The sequence below is a fragment of the Vulpes lagopus genome, chromosome 8 (assembly GCF_018345385.1).
Source record: "Vulpes lagopus strain Blue_001 chromosome 8, ASM1834538v1, whole genome shotgun sequence".
Taxonomy (NCBI): domain Eukaryota; kingdom Metazoa; phylum Chordata; class Mammalia; order Carnivora; family Canidae; genus Vulpes; species Vulpes lagopus.
Window position 1 is genome coordinate 111003365 of NC_054831.1, and position 19091 is coordinate 111022455.

Consider the following 19091-nt stretch of genomic DNA (forward strand, 5'->3'; position numbering starts at 1 on the left):
ATGATTCTCAGTTTCTGGATTTAATAACTGAGTAAACAGCTTACCATTTATCTATCTATTTGAGAGAGGGAATGTTCACTCGCACGAGCAGGAGGGAAGAGAGAGAGAGAGAGAGAGAGTTCAAGCAGATTCCGTGCTGGGTGTGAGCCTGAGATCATGACCTGAGCCAAAACCAAGAGTTGGACACATTATCAACTGCGCCACCCAGGCCCCCCTCCATTCTTTTTTTTTTTTTTTAATAAGAAAGACTGGGACAAAACAGGAATGGTAGGTGGAAGGATCGGAAGGAATGAGGAGCTTCATTTTGGAGCCGTAGCCATTAAGATACCTATGAGATCTTTAGATAGAAGACGCAAGGGGGGCAACTGCACAGACATACCTGGAAATCTAGGTGGCAACGTTAGCACACCTGTGGTCTATAAAGGCCTGAAAATGAATGAGCCCTCCCAGGGAAACAGCATGAACATGGAAGGGAGTCAGGGGGCTAATAGCCATTTCCTGAGTCACAGAGGAAAGGAGCAAAAGAGACCTTTGAGGGAGAAAAGTAGGAGAGGATATTAATGCAAAAGTCAAAAGACAGAAAAAGACTTCCAAGTGCTTCAAGAGGATGGAGTAGGCGGCCGCCCCTGGGAAGCCAACTGAGATGAGGACAGACATCGTGATCCCCGAGATGTGGCAGCATGGAGATAACTGATGACCATGGCAAGAGCGATTGCAGAAGAGTGGTGGGGATGACAGTCAGATGAGAGTCAGCTGGCGACGGAATGAAAGAGCAGCAGTGGAGACGGCAGGTTTAAATGTCTGTCTCAGGGGTCACACTCCGAAGGGGAACAGAAAAACACAGCTGTTGATAAAGGGCAATACTGGATCAGGGGACCATCTTCAGTGATGGAAGATAGGGGGGCACATCAGGGCTTGCCAGGATTCTCCTGGGAAGAGGCTGATGCTGCAGGACACTGCAGCTGATGATGCTGCAGGACACAGGGTGATTAACTACAGGAGCGAAATCCTTGAGTGGCCAGAGCAGGAGTCTCTCAAGGGAGGGTACCTGAATGAACCCTGTGGGGTTTGTATGGCAATCCGCCAGAGTTGGTGGGGAGAAGATGGTAGAACTGTTTTGGTTTTAATCTAAAAAAAAAAAAAAATCAAGTTTTACTAAAATATGTGTACATATATGTGTGTGATATATAGACACATATACAAACATTTAATATGAGTTCTATTATAAAACAGACACAAGTATACCAGTAATACGTATGTCTGTTTAATGAATAACTATCGGTAGTGTGCTGGAGTCACTTCATATCCCCTTGAGAAAGCCTACTGTGTACATCTCTTCCCAAACGCACATTCAGTGACGTCATGTTGATAGCCATGCATGCTACCGGCCATGGAGACATATTTACATCACAGAAATTAGGTAACACTAAAAACTGAGGCTGGGTTTTTTTCCCCCTGAGACAGCCCATTCTTAAACACTTAGGAGGACACCACTGTATAGGCTTAAAATTTGTTACTGACAGGAATATATGATCAAAAAACATTTGGATCAGAAGAAAGATACTTCCTACATCAGAATACAGGAAGGAGAAAGAAGATGTAAATTTGGAGAGGACTGTAAACTTGGTAATAGGCAAATGACTAAGTCGCAGGGAGCTTTTAGAGGGAGACAGAGGAGAGCACTTTAATTTTCGCAGTGGAAGTGCAAACCAAATCAGTAGCTACAAACGTGTGCTGGTCACGTGGGCTACTTGCCAAACAGTTCTGGACTCTCTGCCATTACCCAGCTTTTTGGGCCCAATGTAGAATGATGCTTCCTAGCCACTCATGTTGGATGAGACATATGACTGTTTGGGCCCAGAAAAATGACGGGCTGTCACCTGTAGCCTGAAGCACTTCATCGCCAGTACCACACCCTCCAGAATGCTCTTTCTGCCACAGAAATCAGCCAGTGGCTACGTGGGTCCCCGAGTTACTAATTTAATGGGCAGCGATTCTCTGCTAATCCACTAATGATACGTAGGGTGAATAAGAAATATTGCTGGGGGAACCACTGAGATTTGAGGGTTGTCTGTCACTATGGCATTATCTAGCCTACTATGACTGCTCCAGAAATCAGGAAATATGCAGGAAGTCTAAGTACGAAGAAAAATGAAGTTATCAAGCCTCCATGTGGAAAAATGACCTTACTAGGAAAGCGCAATAGGATGGCCCCGCTTCTCAGAGTGCCTATCTGAGGTGTGTGATCATAAATTTAAAGTGACAAAGAGCAGAGTTATGTGGCACGGCACTATGAATTGCCATCGAGACTGTCAGGGATGCATTTAGGATTTATAGTTTCTATACCCATTTATCCCATTTGAAAAATAAAAAGAGAAATACCATACTTTCTGTTTATGCAGCTCATGCAGAGAGCAATGTAATCTAGTAAGCAACAATATTTATCACTAAACTGGTTATTTTCTGAGCAAGTCCCTGAGGCCTCAGTATACCCGAAGCACTTCTAACTAACAACAGTGGTTAAGAAGGAAATTTCTCCATACTTTCCTAACAATTCTGGGTTGTTGTTTTTTTTTTTTTTTTTTTTTTTAATAATCCTCAGTGTAAAATTTTAACAAAAAGTAAGATAATTCCCAAGAACTTTATTTGGGAACACACTCCCTGTGGGACTGAGAGAGGAGGAAGACTGGAGATAATAGACACACACTTCCATCTATATCTACACACAGCTTGCAGCCACTGTCGAATATGCAGTTGGGCTGGAGACTGCAGAAGATGTATTTAACACAGGGGAATAATAACTCTAAGGACCTGGGAAATTCACATAACCATATGAGTATCACATGTAAATACCTTGACATTAAAAACAGCATTCTAAAAATAAAACAGTAATAATGACATGGGAAAGTATCCGCCCCCACCCCACCCCCCCCGCCCCACCACCAAATTTTTTTCACTGATCTCTCAGTCTCTTTCCCCTCAGACCACATAGGCCTCTTTTCCCATAGGCCTCAAGGAGCCAGCATTCAGCACCTACCTTCAGGGCAGGCTTTTTCTCCCAAAATCTATACCTGCCATGCCCTTCTCATCCTGCAAGCCACTCACTTAAGAATCTTTCCCTGAACTGCTCCCATCAAACAAGTATCCCCCATTATCATTCATCACATACTTCTCATTTATCTTTCACAGGACTTTTCAATCCATAACTACATATTTATTTGAACTATTATTTGTTTAATAATCTCTCCTGCAAGACTAAATCTCCCAGAAGAAGGACATGGTAGCAGTTTTATTCTCCACTATATACCCAAGCCCTTGGCTGACTCGAATAGAAGTGTTCAAGACTTGTCTCTAAGAGTAAGAGGATAAAAAAAATCTAAGATTGATAGAAAACAGATCAGTGAGGGTCTGGGCCGGGAGTAGGAAAGAAGGCTGATGACTGCAAAGATGCAGAAGTGATCTTTTGGGGATTTGGGAAATATTCTAAAACTACTGTGGTGATGGTTGCACAACTCTGCAAATTTACCAAAAATTACTGAATTGTATAATCTTAAAATTATTTTATGATATGTAAGTTGTACATATACTCAGCTTGATAAACTGTTTTTAAAAGATTGATACATTTGAATATATAAAATTTTAAACTTTTGCATAAGAAGAATTATAAAATAAAAAGGCAAACACTAATTGGAAAAAAACTATTTGCAATATACATGGCAAAAATGGGCTAAGTACTCTTAATAAAGAAATTTTCTAAATTTAAATACATGTACACATACATATATAATATGTATAAATATATATATCATTAGAGAAATTCACACATAAATTAATGGGGAAGGCTCTTAAATATAGAAAAAAATTAACTGCACTAAAGTCAGAAAAAATATAAATTAATGTAATTTGAATTAAATTAGATTGAATTTGGTTTACCTATGAAATTTGCAAAAAATAAAATTTTATTGTAGTAAAATTGTAGTACACATTCCTGATGAGGCAAAATCAAATATTCTGATAGTCTACAACTAGGAATGCAAATTATTGCAACCTTGCTTCTGGCCAGTTGGAGAAAATTCACCAGAACCTAAACATGCTCATATCTTTCCATCCAGTTATCCTACTTCTAAGAATTTATCATAGGGAAATAATAAGAGAAATGTACCAAGATTATAAGGATATTTATCATACTATTCTTTATAAGAATTAAAAGCTGAAAATGACCAAAATGCTCAATAGGGGATTAGGGGTAAAATGATATGTCTATGTGATGAAATGCTAAAGTAACACAACTTTAGAAAAATGTCTGTACTGTTTTGTGGAAAACTTAAATAACAAAGTACTAATAAACAAGAAAGTTTATGATGGTTATCTTTGGGTGATGAACTTGGGCATAATTTTAATTTTCTTCTTTAGATATCTGCATATTTTTTATATTTGTCAAAGAAAACGTAAAATACTTTTTAAATTAGAAAACGAGGGAGAACATGTCACATTCATGACATTTCTTATATTTGCCAAAAGATTCATGACATTTCTTATATTTGCCAAAAGATTCTTTTTGATGACCCTGAATTTTCAAAATGTTTCTTTTTTTAAAAAAAAGATTTTATTTATTTATGCATGAGAGACACAGAGAGAGAGAGAGGCACAGACACAGGCAGAGGGAGAAAGCAGGCTCCACGCAGGGAGCCCGACATGGGACTCGATCTCGGGTCTCCAGGATCATACCCTAGGCTGAACACAGCGCTAAACTGCTGAGCCACCGGGCTGCCCTCAAAATGTCTCAATATAACTTCTGGTTCTAACTAAAATCTCATTTGGAATGCTGTTGAATTCTCTAGGAAATTATGACTTTAACACAATAAATACAAATGATAAGAACTGGCTGATTTAGTCAATCTCTTAAAAAAAAAAGAAAAAAATCCAAGAGAAAATTCCCTATCCTAAATGCCCATTCTAATTATTTATCAAGTAATTAGACTAGTGCCTGACACATAAAAGTACCATGTAGTGTTTCTTAAATTTTCCTTTAAAGAGAACTATAAGTAACTCTGGAAAAGAGCTGAATATTAAATAATTGAATATTAATTCATTCTGGCAAACAAATAAGTTCTCTTTTCATTTTGGACAGGTACATATAAAACAGCAGATATCACACAAGAATTTGGAACAGCTGTTGGCAGGTTTTCAAATATGTCAGAATTTTTTATTGTTGAATCCCATTAAAGTTTTGCCAGGGAGTATATATAGAGTCATGCAACTGTATTAATAATGGCCTGGTCACTTAATATATCTCTTGAGATCTATAAAAGATTTCATGACCTAAATGATGATTTTAATAAGCAGTTGGAAAGGTATTTTAGGTATAAACCACCAATATGCCAGGCCTTTATCAGTGGCTGAAAGATGTGGAATGCTACATTTTCTGGATAATAAGCTTTATTTCCCACCTATTTTAAGCCATTATATAAAAATTCTACTGCTGGGCAGCCCAGGTGGCTCAGCGGTTTAGCGCTGCCTTCAGCCCAGGGCCTGATCCTGGGGATCCAGGATCAAGTCCCACATCAGGCTCACTGCATTGAGCCTGCTTCTCCCTCTACCTGTGTCTCTGCCTCTCTCTCTCTCTCTCTCTCTGTCTCTCATGAATAAATAAATAAAATCTTTAAAAAAAATTCTACTGCTTGTCCTCTCATATCAAGGGATGGTTCTGAAAGAATTTCATCACAGACAGAGGACAAACATGTTGCTATCTGAGTAAGATACCAGTTTTACAGGAGGCTCACCTAAATGAAGCCAGTGGAACTCAAGCAAGCTTCAGTAGAGTGAAATTAAATTCAAAATCTTCAGTGACTTGGGAAATGTACTTCATTTAAAAAGTGTTGTGATGTCAAAGGACTCTATTTCTCATCTAGCTGTTATCAGATTCTGCTGGTAACACTTTGCATTTTGCACTCCATAGAAATGTACACATTATCAATCATAATATGTGCTACATATTTTTTTTCTTTTTTAAAAGATTTTATTTTGTTTATTTGAGAGAGTAAGAGAGAACACAGAGGAAGACAAAGAGGGAGAAGACGATTTGCCACTGAGTAGGCAGCTGGATGCAAGGCTCAATCCCAGGACCCTGAGATCATGACCTGAGTTGAAGGCAGATGCTTAACCAACTGAGCCACCCAGGCATCCCTATAGATAATTTTCATCATAACATGCTTATGACTTGGTAGCCATTCCAAGACAAATGGACTGGACACGTAACTGGCCCAACATCCTGCTGTGCTCCAAAAGTAGGCTCTCTTCTGAGGTCACTGCATTGGTCCCGCTATAGCTATCACAATGAATCTATCTATCTATCTATCTATCTATCTATCTATCTATCTATCTATCATCTATCACAGCAAGAAACCTGTGGTTTGCTACAAAGTGACCCAAGAGATATTTGTTCATTCATTTACTCATTCAATAGTTCTTTCTTCTTTTTTTTTTTTTTTTAAGTAGGCTCTATACCCATTGTGGAGCCCAATGCAGGGGTTGAACTCATGACCCTGAGATCTAGACCTGAGCTGAAATCAAGAGTTACAGATATAACCAACTGAGCCACCCAGGCACCCTAATTCAGTAGTTCATTTTTTTAATTTAAAATTTATTGAATATCTGCTCCCTACCAGATACTGCATAAAGTGCCATAAATACAATGATAAAAACAAGGTAGTTCCTGTTTTATAGCACCTCAGAGTTTAACAGTATAGATAAAAATAAAAAACAATAGCTAAAGAAAGACTTATCACAATTGAAGTATGAAAATACTACTATGGGAGCAGGGAATAAACAAGCAGGAAGGGAACCTGGAAAATTCTTAGTTATTGAATACATATTTATTGAGCATATACTATTGGCAAAGCACGAGGTACTGGGAATGCAAAGAGAACAAAACTTTGATAAGCTCTCCAGGAGCTCATATTTATATATGTGGTATATAAATATTTAGTACATAGGGTTCACAACATACATAGTATTTTACACATTTATTATTGACTTATTTACTTAGCAAAATATATAGTCTTTTTAGATTGTGGTAAGTACCATGGAAAAAAAGAAATCCAAATTAAGTAGATGAGGACATGAGCCGTGAATGCTGCTGTTTCTCACCGGCTGGTCAGAGAAGGCCTTTGATAATAAGGTGACATCTGAGCAGAGGAATGCAAGAAATGAGGATACAAGCCCCACAGATACCTAAGGGAAAGAGTGTTCAGGCTAGGGGAACATTAAGTTGCAAAGGCCTTGGGGGCAGCAGTGTGCTCCATTGATTCTCTGAAGAGCAAGAATGCAGTAGGTTCAGGAAGTGAGCTGAGAGAAGTGATCAGGAACCAGATCTTACTGTGCTTTGTGGGTAAATGTAAGGTCCTACGGTTCTGCTCTGAACACAAAGGGAAGCTACCAAAGGGCTCTGAGCAAGAAAGTGTAATGAGCTGACTGGAGTTTTAGAAAGAACACTGCTACAGATGCTGTGGGAAAACAGACAGGAAGCTTTGCAACCATCTGAGAAAGAGAAAATGGGAGCTCTGGTCCTGGCGTATACAACAGAGGAGATGCGAGGTGGTTGGATTTTTAATATATTCTGAAAGTAAAACAAGTGGCATTTCCTGGTATCTTCACAGAAGAGGTTGTATTTAAACAAGGTCTTCAAGGGTGAGTAGATACTCACCAGACAGAAAAGGGGATAAGGGTGCGCTCCACACCCAGGGAATACCAGGCACCGAGGCATGGAAGGATGAAAAGACACAGCAGAGCCAGCATGTAGCAAGAGACTCTGCATGACGGGGAGTCTAAGGTTGGACTCCATTGTTAGGCAATGGATAGAGATGAGACCAGAGAGGTAGTCTGGAGTCATATGGTCAGTGGCCTTAGAGGACATGTTGAGGAGGGTGTACTCTACCTTACAGGTAAGAGAACTGAGCAAAATTTAAGAAGCAAGGAGTGCCAAGTCAGACATATTGATGGGAACACAACATTAATGCCACTGGAGAGGGCACAAGGAACCACACAGGAGAATAAGAAATCTGTGTTGGTGTAAAATGATATCTGAGGGCCTGATCAAGGACTGTGTTGGTGGAACTGGAAAAGAAGAAACACCTTGAGGGATTATAAAGAGGTAGCCCTGCCAGGGCCCAGAACCTGAACAAGGGATTGAAGCAATGGGTGGAAGGTGAGGACAGCAAGATTTATGATTTAGTGAACAGGACAAAGTGGGGGTTGTTGCCTTTAGAGAAGAGAATGAACAGCAGAATCCTGGTAAAAATGGATCCTTACCAAAATGTAAATCATAGCTTGTCACTTTTGTGGCTCCAAACCCTCTCACAGCTTCTCATGTCATTCAGAGTCACAGCCAACATTTTCAGCACAGATGGCAAGTTCCCATATCATCGGGCCATGGCTTTCTGCTCTCATCCCTTCTGTTCTCAACTCTCTCACTTCACACCAGGTATGCTGGCCTCAGGGGGTCCCCCTCAAATACACCTCAGGGACTCCACTATTCCCTGTGTCCAGAACATTCTTCCCACAAGCATCTGGCTTGCTCCTACACCTCCGTAAGGTCTTTGTTTAAATGTCACTTGGAGAGAGCCTTATACAACCACCCTAATTTGCAATCTCCCACCCTACAGACCTTACAGTGCCCTCTTACTTTATCCCCCTACCCATTTTCCCTTCCAACATTCATTTTTTGGTTTTCTTGTTCTTTCTGCTCCTTCCTCTACCGCTGCCTCATAAGAAATAAACTCAAAGAAGGAGGAACCTTCTGAGGGTTTTTACAACTTCATCTCTAATGCCTAAAACATTACCTGCACAGGGCAGGTGAGCTAAACACAGGTGTTCACTGCAGTCAGTAATGAATTAATATGGATCATGTTGTGTTAGATGCCCCTTAAAGACTTTTAGGCAGAGCCACCCAACAGGTAGTTGGAATTGGTAGCACTGGAGGTCACAGGGGAAAGCAGGGTTTGAAAGAGATGTGTGGGATTGTGGTGATGAAAGCAGAGCAATCCTAGAAGCACCAAAGAGATCATCCTATTGATGATACTCAGAGTCAGATCCTGGAGTCAGACAGCCTGGACTCAAATCTGGATCTTGACACTTCTTGCTTATTATAAGCCTTGAACAAAAATTTAAACCCTTCTGTGCTTCCCATTTTCTAATCTCTAAAATGGGATTAAAAAAAAATCTGCCTCAGAGGATGTAAATGAGCAAGATGTAAGATAAGTGGTAAGATGTAAATGAGCAAATACATGTAAAGCATGGAGAGGAGCAAGCAGTGTTAAAACCCAGTGCGTGGAAAGTACAGTAACTGTAAGCAAGGGGCCATACTTAGGAGAGAGGCATTTTCTCAGGATAGGAGAGAGAGCATTCGTGTATCTGGAAACCAAGATTTGTTTTTGGACTATCTAGTTCTTCATCTCTTTGTGCTCTGTGGTAAACCTACAGAAGTTCTCTCCAATTTCTACCTCGGGTTTGTTGTTGCTTTGTTTCTTTTCTCCACGGTCTTATCAGAAAAAAACAAAAACAAAAAATGTCTCTGAAGGTGTTTTGAGTCAGAGCATGGTATTCTGGGAGGCATACAGCGTGGCAGAAAGAGCACGGGACTTTGGAGTCAGGTAAATGTGGGCTTGAACTCCACCTCTGCCGCTCAGATACAGAGCTTAGTCTGGATCTAAAGAGAAATTTCTAGAAGAGGAAGATATACTACCTACCTTGAACCCTGAAGCCTGAAGAAGAGCAGTTGCTAGCTGAACGCACATTTGTGGCACAAATGCACAAGGGAGTTGTGAGGACTGAATGTAAGAACCACACCGTGAGGGTCAACACACATACCCAACAGGGAAGCTGCAAAAAGTCTTGCTTTTGTGACTGGCAGCTGGACTGGCATTCCTGTGGCCACGGCCTATTTAAAGGGACCCGATGTCAACCCTAAACTTTCTATTTATTCATGTCATTAAAAAAGTAATTTCACTCTGTCTTTTAAGAGAATAGATTTCCTTTACTAAGGGTCTGTTGAAGCACTAACCCTTATTATAAGGTGTACTTAAAGTGATTAGATATTGGTATCAGGCTTGTTGTAGGTCTTGGAAAGATAAAAGAGCAGCCTTGATAGTTGTTGTTTGCCTTTGAGTTTCCTTTTATCCCCCGGTGTAGGGCTGGCTCTGAGCACAGCTGCTGATAACCTTTGTGTTTAATTCTTCATGTACTATTACTACTACTTGCACCATACCGAAGCCGTAAGACTCGGTAGCTGCTTTAAAAGAGTGTATGCAAAAAAATAAATAAATAAAATAAAATAAAAGAGTGCATGCAATCATGTACCAGATGGTTTCCATCTATGAAAACAGCAATAAGGATTTAAGAACTGATTGCATTTTGTAGGTTTGTTTTAAGGATCCTTTCAATAATTTTTATTTCTGATTATCAAAGAATACATGTTCATTTAAGACAACCTAGAAAACTAGAAAAGCTCAAAAGAGGGATCCCTGGGTGGCGCAGCGGTTTAGTGCCTGCCTTTGGCCCAGGGCGCGATCCTGGAGACCCGGGATCAAATCCCACGTCGGGCTCCCGGTGCATGGAGCCTGCTTCTCCCTCTGCCTGTGTCTCTGCTTCTCTCTCTCTCACTGTGTGCCTATCATAAATAAATAAAATTTAAAAAAAAAAAAAAAGCTCAAAAGAGAATACCCTACCACACTGGCATATAACATTTCTGTATAAATGCTGCAAACATTTCCCAATGCCATCTTCCAGAGGAGGAGTGTATGTGTATAAAAATAAAATTAAAAGCATATTAAACATTATCATATAACCTGCTTTTTTAAATTAACTAATATATGCATTAATTCACTCATCCATCCAAGCAAATTAATTAAATACCCACTAGGTGCCAGGCACTGTACAAAGTACAGGGGATGAGGGAGACAAGCATAAAAATAAAATCACTGAGATAATAAAGGTACATATAAAGTACTACGATGCACACAAGAGGGAGCAGAGACAAGCCTCTATGCTGTAGAGGTGTCAGGGAACATCCTACAAGAGATGACATGTTACTAACAGGTAACAGAAGTTCACCAAGGAAGGGAGGAGGCAGGGCAGCAGAGGATGTAGCAAGAAGGCCCACACATGAGACTGCCGGGCTAGTCTGAGGCCCTGCCAAAGTCTAGTGTAGGTAACAAGATGAAAGAGTTGGGGAGATAAGGCTAGAAATGAAAGAGCCAGGCAAAAAGCAGCCACTGCTGTGTTTGAAGCAGGGGGTTGACATGCTCAGATTTGTGTCTTGGTTAGAATATGTGCTATAGCTCTAAGGGTTAAGAAAGAAGGACAAAGAGGAAAAACTACAGCAATCCATAAAAGGACTGATCCAGTGAAAGACACTAAAGATCTAATGAGAATGGAGATGACAGATAATGTCCTGGAATGGATAGTGAACTGGAAGTCAAGAGACCTGGATTCCAGATGAGTAAACATCTTTCCTGTCTCCATTCTGCAGTTACTGAGAACTAGCCATATGCAAGTACATGTCAGGTGCTAGAGAAACAAAGATAAGGGGGCCCAATTCTTATCCCCAAGGGCTTACATTCTAGTAGGAAAGAGTAGGTGAACATGTACTATCAGGGGCTGCCCAACATGCCTTCTTCTCTTTCTCTGGAAATAGGACTCCAATTTTCCTATGGAAAACCGTCCATCTCTAACTCATAGTCTATGCAGTTTGAGTGGAAATGGTGAAAATAGTCATATTTGAACCCAACTCCACAAGTAGGTGCATGAACGAGGCTCGGCAAATAGGAGCATCTCACTACCCCCAACACAATGATTGGTTCAAGAATGGGTACAGAACTCTAACCGGACCAACAGGATCACTCCCAGGGAAATCAGAAGATGGAACCAGAAAAAAAAGAAATGGCTATCTTCTTCTAAGATCCCATGTGCTTAAGACCACATACCTAGGCTGAAAGAGTCCACCTACACATGCTAGCAGGTAGAGCCCATCGAGCATAAAATCACACAGAGAGCCAAACCATGACACAGAGAAAAGCAGTGATCAGATGATACCTTTTGAGAAGCTGGATTCAGGCCATGTACTCCTAGACATCTAAATTAAGAAAGTCAATAAATTCCCTTTTGCTACAATGAGTTTGGGTTTTTATCACTTGTATTCAAAAGAATACTACTTCAGCAATACTATGTAATAATCACAACAGAGGTATTTATGAGGTACAAGTAGCACAGAACAAAGTGCAGTCAAGTCTACCTTTAGGTAAGGTAAGTCAAGGAGGTGACGTTTAAGTGAAGTCTTGAAGAATTAGCCACCTGGCAACAAGGTAAAAGGCCAAAAGATATTCTATGCAGAAGAAACAGAATGAGCAGAGGCAAGGAAGTAGAAGAAAGCATGGAATGTTTGAGGAAGAAAAAAGCAGTCCACTGTGCTAAAGCAGAAACAGATGATGAAAGAACTGGTATGTTCTGTGAGTGATGAGGAGTCACTGGATGACCAAATCAGACCATTTCACTTCTCATTTAACCTCTCCAGACCACAGGTGCTTCTTAGATCAGAGCAAATCAACACAAATTGATAAAAATATTAAAAACTTACCTGCTGATAGAATTCATCATCCTTGGGGGTCAGATAAGGAAGCCAAGTATCTTCAAGCTCTTCAAGAAGCCTCAATTTCTGTTTAGAAATAATAATGATTATAGGTGACTGAATATAAAGTAAGTAGAATATAAAAAAAACCCTTATTTTTCCAATAATATCAAGAATAACTTAGCCAACCTGAATGCATAAAAGCTTTTAGGGACAGAAATTAGCCAAACACCTATTATAAAGTATATTAATTTAATTACATATATTTAAATTATACATTGTATGAAGCATTAATTTAGAAATAATGACTTTATTCACTCTCATATACCATGAAACAATTTGATTCACCAATCTTGACATGTTTCTTTAACACCAGGGTCTTTCTCATCACTGGAATCACCTTTTAGACATCTTATACAGTTTTCCAGAGCAAACCTTCCTGTCTATAAAATCTGCCGGAGACATAGCAGTTTCTGAATCCTTCTAAGACAATAACACTGGAAAAACCAAATCAAACCACAGTATCCATTTACAGAATGTCAGGATATTTGGAAGATTTATTCATCCTATGAATCCTAGATTTATTTGATATCATATCCACATATGTATTCCTTTTTAAATAATTTATATTTAAAATTTTTATATATTTATTTATATTATTTATTTATATTTTAAATAATTTTTAAATTACTTACATCTCTAGAATAATCACTAATTCTGTGTTAAGCATCTTTGTTTCTTTTCTTTTCTAATTTTATGAAGAAAAACGTTTTTAAGCACACAGCAAGAACTGTCTGAGGCCATTTCTGTGTCTTCTCAAATAGTAACATACTATTCAAAGTAATGAGGTGAGGACCTCAAATTATAAAGTACTTTATAAAGAACTGAATACATATAAGGTGACGCTCTCCTTCTAAGGGATTTTTTTCAAAGAATACCTATGTAATCTACAAACATGTGTCTGTGTGTGTGTGTGTGTGTGTGTGTGTCTGTGTGTGAGCCCACATGGCATATAAATGGCATTATGTGTGTATATATAGACACACATTTCGCATAGGAATTACCTATAACTACAGAAAATTACTCGAAACTATTGATTTTTTAAGTAAAACTGCAATAAAATAAAATTCAGGCTGTTCTCAGCACCTTTATAAGAACTAGAAAATGGTATGCTGCACTGTGGGTCATTGCAGCCTTATTCCACAGGCGTGGCTTGGGAAACACAAACTGGAATTTAGCCCCCACCTGCTTCAATGGACACTGTCTTTATGCAGAGAACAACCTGCTCAACCAGACATGGGGACCCTATCACCCTCGCTTGTCCGAGAAAAGCAGTCTTTTCTCAAAGACCCACCACAGAGTAGTCCAGAGAAAAAAAACCTTTGGCCAGAACTTAAATCTCTCTGTATCTTTTTGCATATTATCCAAGGTAAATAAAGAAAAAAGAAATAGAAATACAGTAACCAGTTGATCTAAGAGAGGCAAAACCCTAAATTTTACTCATACAAAATTCTGGTCTATTTCTTTAATGAAAGCTTTCTGCTTGGACTCTAGGTATTTTCTCATCGAAAACGATTAAGACTGGGACACCTGGATGGCTCAGTGGTTGAGCGTCTGCCTTTGGCCCAGGGCTTGATCCTGGAGTCCAGGAGGGAGTCCCACATCGGGCTCCCTGCAGGGAGCCTGTTTCTCCCTCTGCCTAGGTCTCTGCCTCTCTCTCTCTCTCTCTTTGTGTCTCTCATGAATAAATATATAAGATCTTTTCTTTTATTGGAGTTAAATTTGCCAACATATATAAAATCTTAAAAAAAGAAAAAAACACATAAGACTGTCTTATTCGTTAAACTATTAATAGCTTTCCTTTATGAAGAATCTATAATACTAAAACGAACTATTAGTTTAGACAAATCATTGGTTAAGTGGCTCATGTGTTTTGAACATTGGCCATTATTTGGGAGCATAGAAAGAACTAATGATATTTCCATTCATATACTTACACATTTATGTACTTCATCACAAATTTAATCAAAATCTATACCTCAATTGTCACTTCAACCTCAAGAAAGCCCACATTTTCCTATGAATCTTTTGCCAGTCCTTTTTATAGAATACTTAAATGCTGGGAAAAAATTAAACACATTGTTAAAATTCTTGATTAATTCAAGCACAAATGATATCTCAACATTGATATGACTCTACCTTATAATAATAAATAAATACCACCTTAATATCTCTCCAGAAATCTTAAAATAAATAAATAGATAGATAGATAGATAGATAGATAGATAGATACCACCTTAAGATCTCTTCAGGCAAGTCTATAAGGCTAATCTGTATATATGAAGGAACACAAATGTACACTTCTAAGAAATTAAATACTCTACCTTAATGAGATTAGATCAACAAGCATCAATGGAGGCTGAATTTCTATTTATAATTAATACTTTAGCTACATCATTTTAAAAACAACCATTTTCCAGCTCAACTGAAGTCCAGTGTATCAGGTATAAAACATTAGAATTTGAAAAGCTGTATCAAAAGGCTTAAATTCCACAGGAATGTTCCTACTACAGAGCAAGGAGAATATAAATGTTCTCCTTCCACTGGAAATTTTAATTCTGATACTGTAAGCATCATTGTATCTACATGACAGGAGAGAATGCAGATCCAGAAATCACTCCACTTAAGACCACACATATGTAATCTGTTCTGTGTATCAACATTCACAGCCTACAATTTTACCAATTAACTAATGAGATCAATTATAATCAATAATATTTATGAACTTAAAAAGAACTTTTGGTCATGCCCACCTTGGTGAAATCAATCAGGAATTAATATTAGATTAAATTGGTAGTTCATGAACTTCACATATTTCTTAAAAATTAAGATTGCTTTATAAAAAGACAAAGTCCCTCTAGAAAGCATGACTATAGAGAAAAAGTCCTCTTATACTCAAGAATGCAAATTAGTACAATACTGATAGACAGCAACTGACAATCCTATCAAAATTTTTTTTTAGATTTATTTATTTATTTTATGATAAACATAGAGAGAGAAAGAGGCAGAGACACAGGAGGAGGGAGAAGCAGGCTCCATGCCGGGAGCCCAACACGGGACTCGATCCTGGAACTCCAGGATCGTGCCCTGGGCCAAAGGAAGAGGGCCATAGGAGGGTCTGGGCCCTCCTATCAAAATTTAAATGCATTTGCCCATTGACTCAGAAATACTACTTCTAAGGATTTTTTCCTATGGATATACTTTACTTGCACCATGTTCAGAAGAACATACATGCAAGTTTACCCAATGGATCACTATCTGTAGAACAAAAACTTGGAAACATACTAACTACTTATTTGTACACTTTAAAAGAATGAGTATATTGGTATATAAATTTTATCTCAACTAAACGAAGAGATTAGAAACAACACAAGTGTTTCCACACAGAGAACAGTTAAATAAACTATGGTACATCCACACAATGAGATACAACGCAACAGCAAACAAGAATGAGGAAGCTTCCCTGTTAGTGAAATAAAAAGTTCGCCAAAATATCTCAGGAAGTAAAAGGCAAGGACAAAATATCTGCTCATGTGTGCATCCAGAACACATAAAAGATATGTGACAAATTACTGACATGGTTGCCTGCAGGCAGAGGTAGGAAATAACTAGACGGGGACATGGGTGAAACAAGACTATTCAAAATATTCTAGGTATATTGTTTTGATTCTAGAAGTGTGTAAACATACTGCCAATTCAACACATTACCTATTACTAACTCAAACATATTATCTACTAATTCTTAATGTAAAATTCATATAAAAATGCAGATGCCATGATATTTTACTTTTTTTTAGAAAATGTATGTTTTTGTGATATACAATAAAGTATTTGGGGGGAAACTATCATAGACCAGTACACTAAAGAATGTAGGGTGGTAAAAAACCAGAGCTCTGACAATTATCTTTGTGTCAAATGCCAAGTAGTCGGTAAACACACAAACATTAAAATGCACTCCTGAGTGGGGGTAGAAGGTGCTCGTGTTTGACTGTCAGATCTGGCTAACTGAGGCTCCTTAGCCTGATGTACAGATAAATCCACACAGCTGGGCCCTACCACACACCAGTCAGCTCGCACACTTCTTTGCTGTCACACCGGTGTCAAATACATCAAGCTGCTCACAAATGCTGCACAAAAGCCAGAGAGTGCAAGACCCAAGCTCTCCCACCTGGTAGAAGGAGCACATGAAGGCCCTTCCATGAGGACTATGCCCCATTTCCAGAGCTCTATCAAGGAAACAAAACACATACCTTAATGCCACTCAAAACCACAAAGGTTGAAGCTAGAGGTAGAACTTTCACCCTGAGCCTCTTGACTTGCTGTGAAAAGTTAAGCTATACCTGAGCTTGCAAATCTCATCAAAGAGAGACATGGTTTGTGAATCATACAGTAATTACATAAAAAGATTAACCGGATTATGAACTCATAATATGCAGAGGTAGCTCACCTACAAATAAAGTATATTTTCTTCAGTCTCATCAGATTACATTGCTAACTACGCTTATCCTTTATCCATTTTTCATTTTCAACATAATTTTTAACCTATGAATCATATTTTGTCAGGTTCGATAAAAATCTAATTTTGTTCTCAGATACTTCTCAAGATGCAGTCCCAAGTAACAGCTTATGAATATTTAGTGTAAAAACAATCACCTGATCTTTGGAGGGTTTCAAGTAGTAAGTGGAAAAATTGACCTAGTCCTTAAGCAGGGCATTGAGAGAGTATGTAAAACCTCCCTGAGGAAGATACATCAAACTAACGCCACAAAGACGAATAAAAACTAGCTAAGCCAAAAGTAGTATAAATAAATATTTCATATACCCATATGCCATATTTGCTTTTAATGAAAGGAAAAACAACGTACTTTAACCACTTTAAGAAACTTAGTATTCACTTTCCCCTGCTCGCTGAAAATAATGGCATGGCAAAAATAAAGAGAATTTGGAGGAAGGAGTAGAATTTGAGTCCAGACTCATCACTTCCCACATGTGGTACACCCAAATCGACCTCTCTGGATTTCAGTGTACTCATCTGTAAAAGACTGTTTCATAGAGTCTCACGAAGATGAAATAAAATCAATTACAGTTTACTCATCTCTAAAACACTGTCATGTTTTGTGTGTTATGAGAATGAAATAAAATCAGTTACATATATTAGTGCATTTTACAAATAATAACCTATACAGATATTAAGGAAATGACATTCAAATAGAGGGTGGGGTCTATATAACAAAGCATGAGCTAAAAAGCCAAAAGTTAGTTCTATTATCAGTCCTATCCATCTAGATATACTATTTGGAACTAGTCTCTTATCTCCATGTGACGTGTAATGAGTAACACATATAGAAATCTAAGAATAGTACCCTAGCACATAAAAAAACCCTCAATATACTTTAGCAACCACTTATTATTTTTTCTCCCTTATTCTGGGAAATTAGTTTTATTTACTAGTTATGAATTATCTATAAAAGAATCTATGCATAACCCACCAAATTATACTTTATGCCATAAATTAATACTACATGAGAAATTCAGATATTAATTTACATGGGTGAACTACAGCAGAAACATATAAAAGCTCTCCATAAAATTTTATATATAAAAAATGCCTCAATTAGTTACACTGATAAAAATAAAAATTATTGTAAAATTTTAGAACAGATGAAGAAACAAAAACGCATCCAGTGATACAAGGTGACCAGCAGGAGATTATGTAGCTGGTCATGGGAAAATCTCAACTCATATTCTCATTTCCCAAGTACAAGGTCATTTCCACTATACTCCATCACTCTAATGAAGAGGCAACAGAAATTTTATCTTTTAACAACTGTTCAATTTTTACCTTAAAAAGTAAATATAGGGATCCCTGGATGGCGCAGCTGTTTGGCGCCTGCCTTTGGCCCAGGGCACGATCCTGGAGACCCGGGATTGAATCCTACATCGGGCTCCTGGTGCATGGAGCCTGCTTCTCCCTCTGCCTATGTCTCTGCCTCTTTCTCTTTCTCTCTCTGTGACTATCATAAATTAAAAAAAAAAAAAAAAAGTAAATATAAATACAAAAATCTTAAATGATTTTAATTAAAAGCAATCCTATTTTTTAAATTTAACACATACGCTTATACCACTAATTCTGGACACCCAAGTCTTGGTTGCTTTGGTAGCTCTACAATGCTTTCAAGAAATTCTTTTAAGAAATTTACTTCACCGGGCAGTCCCGGTGACACAGCGGTTTAGCGCCACCTGCAGCCTGGGGTGTGATCCTGGAGACCGGGATCGAGTCCCACATCCGGCTTCCTGCATGGAGCATGCTTCTCCCTCTGCCTGTGTCTCTGCCTCTCTCTCGCTCTCTCTGAATGAATGAATAAATAAATCTTTAAAAAAAAAAAAAAAGAAATTTACTTCACATTTC

General features: G+C 38.4%; 1 protein-coding gene across 2 annotated transcripts in view; it reads right to left on the bottom strand.

Annotated features, from left to right (window-relative positions):
* Window positions 1-19091, bottom strand: part of FTO (FTO alpha-ketoglutarate dependent dioxygenase) — a 380608-nt gene that overhangs the window by 258520 nt on the left and 102997 nt on the right. For both annotated transcript variants that reach the window (XM_041765302.1, XM_041765303.1), the window contains exon 2: window positions 12632-12709. In XM_041765302.1, coding sequence (XP_041621236.1) covers window positions 12632-12709 — 78 coding nt within the window. The remainder of the gene's footprint in view (window positions 1-12631; window positions 12710-19091) is intronic.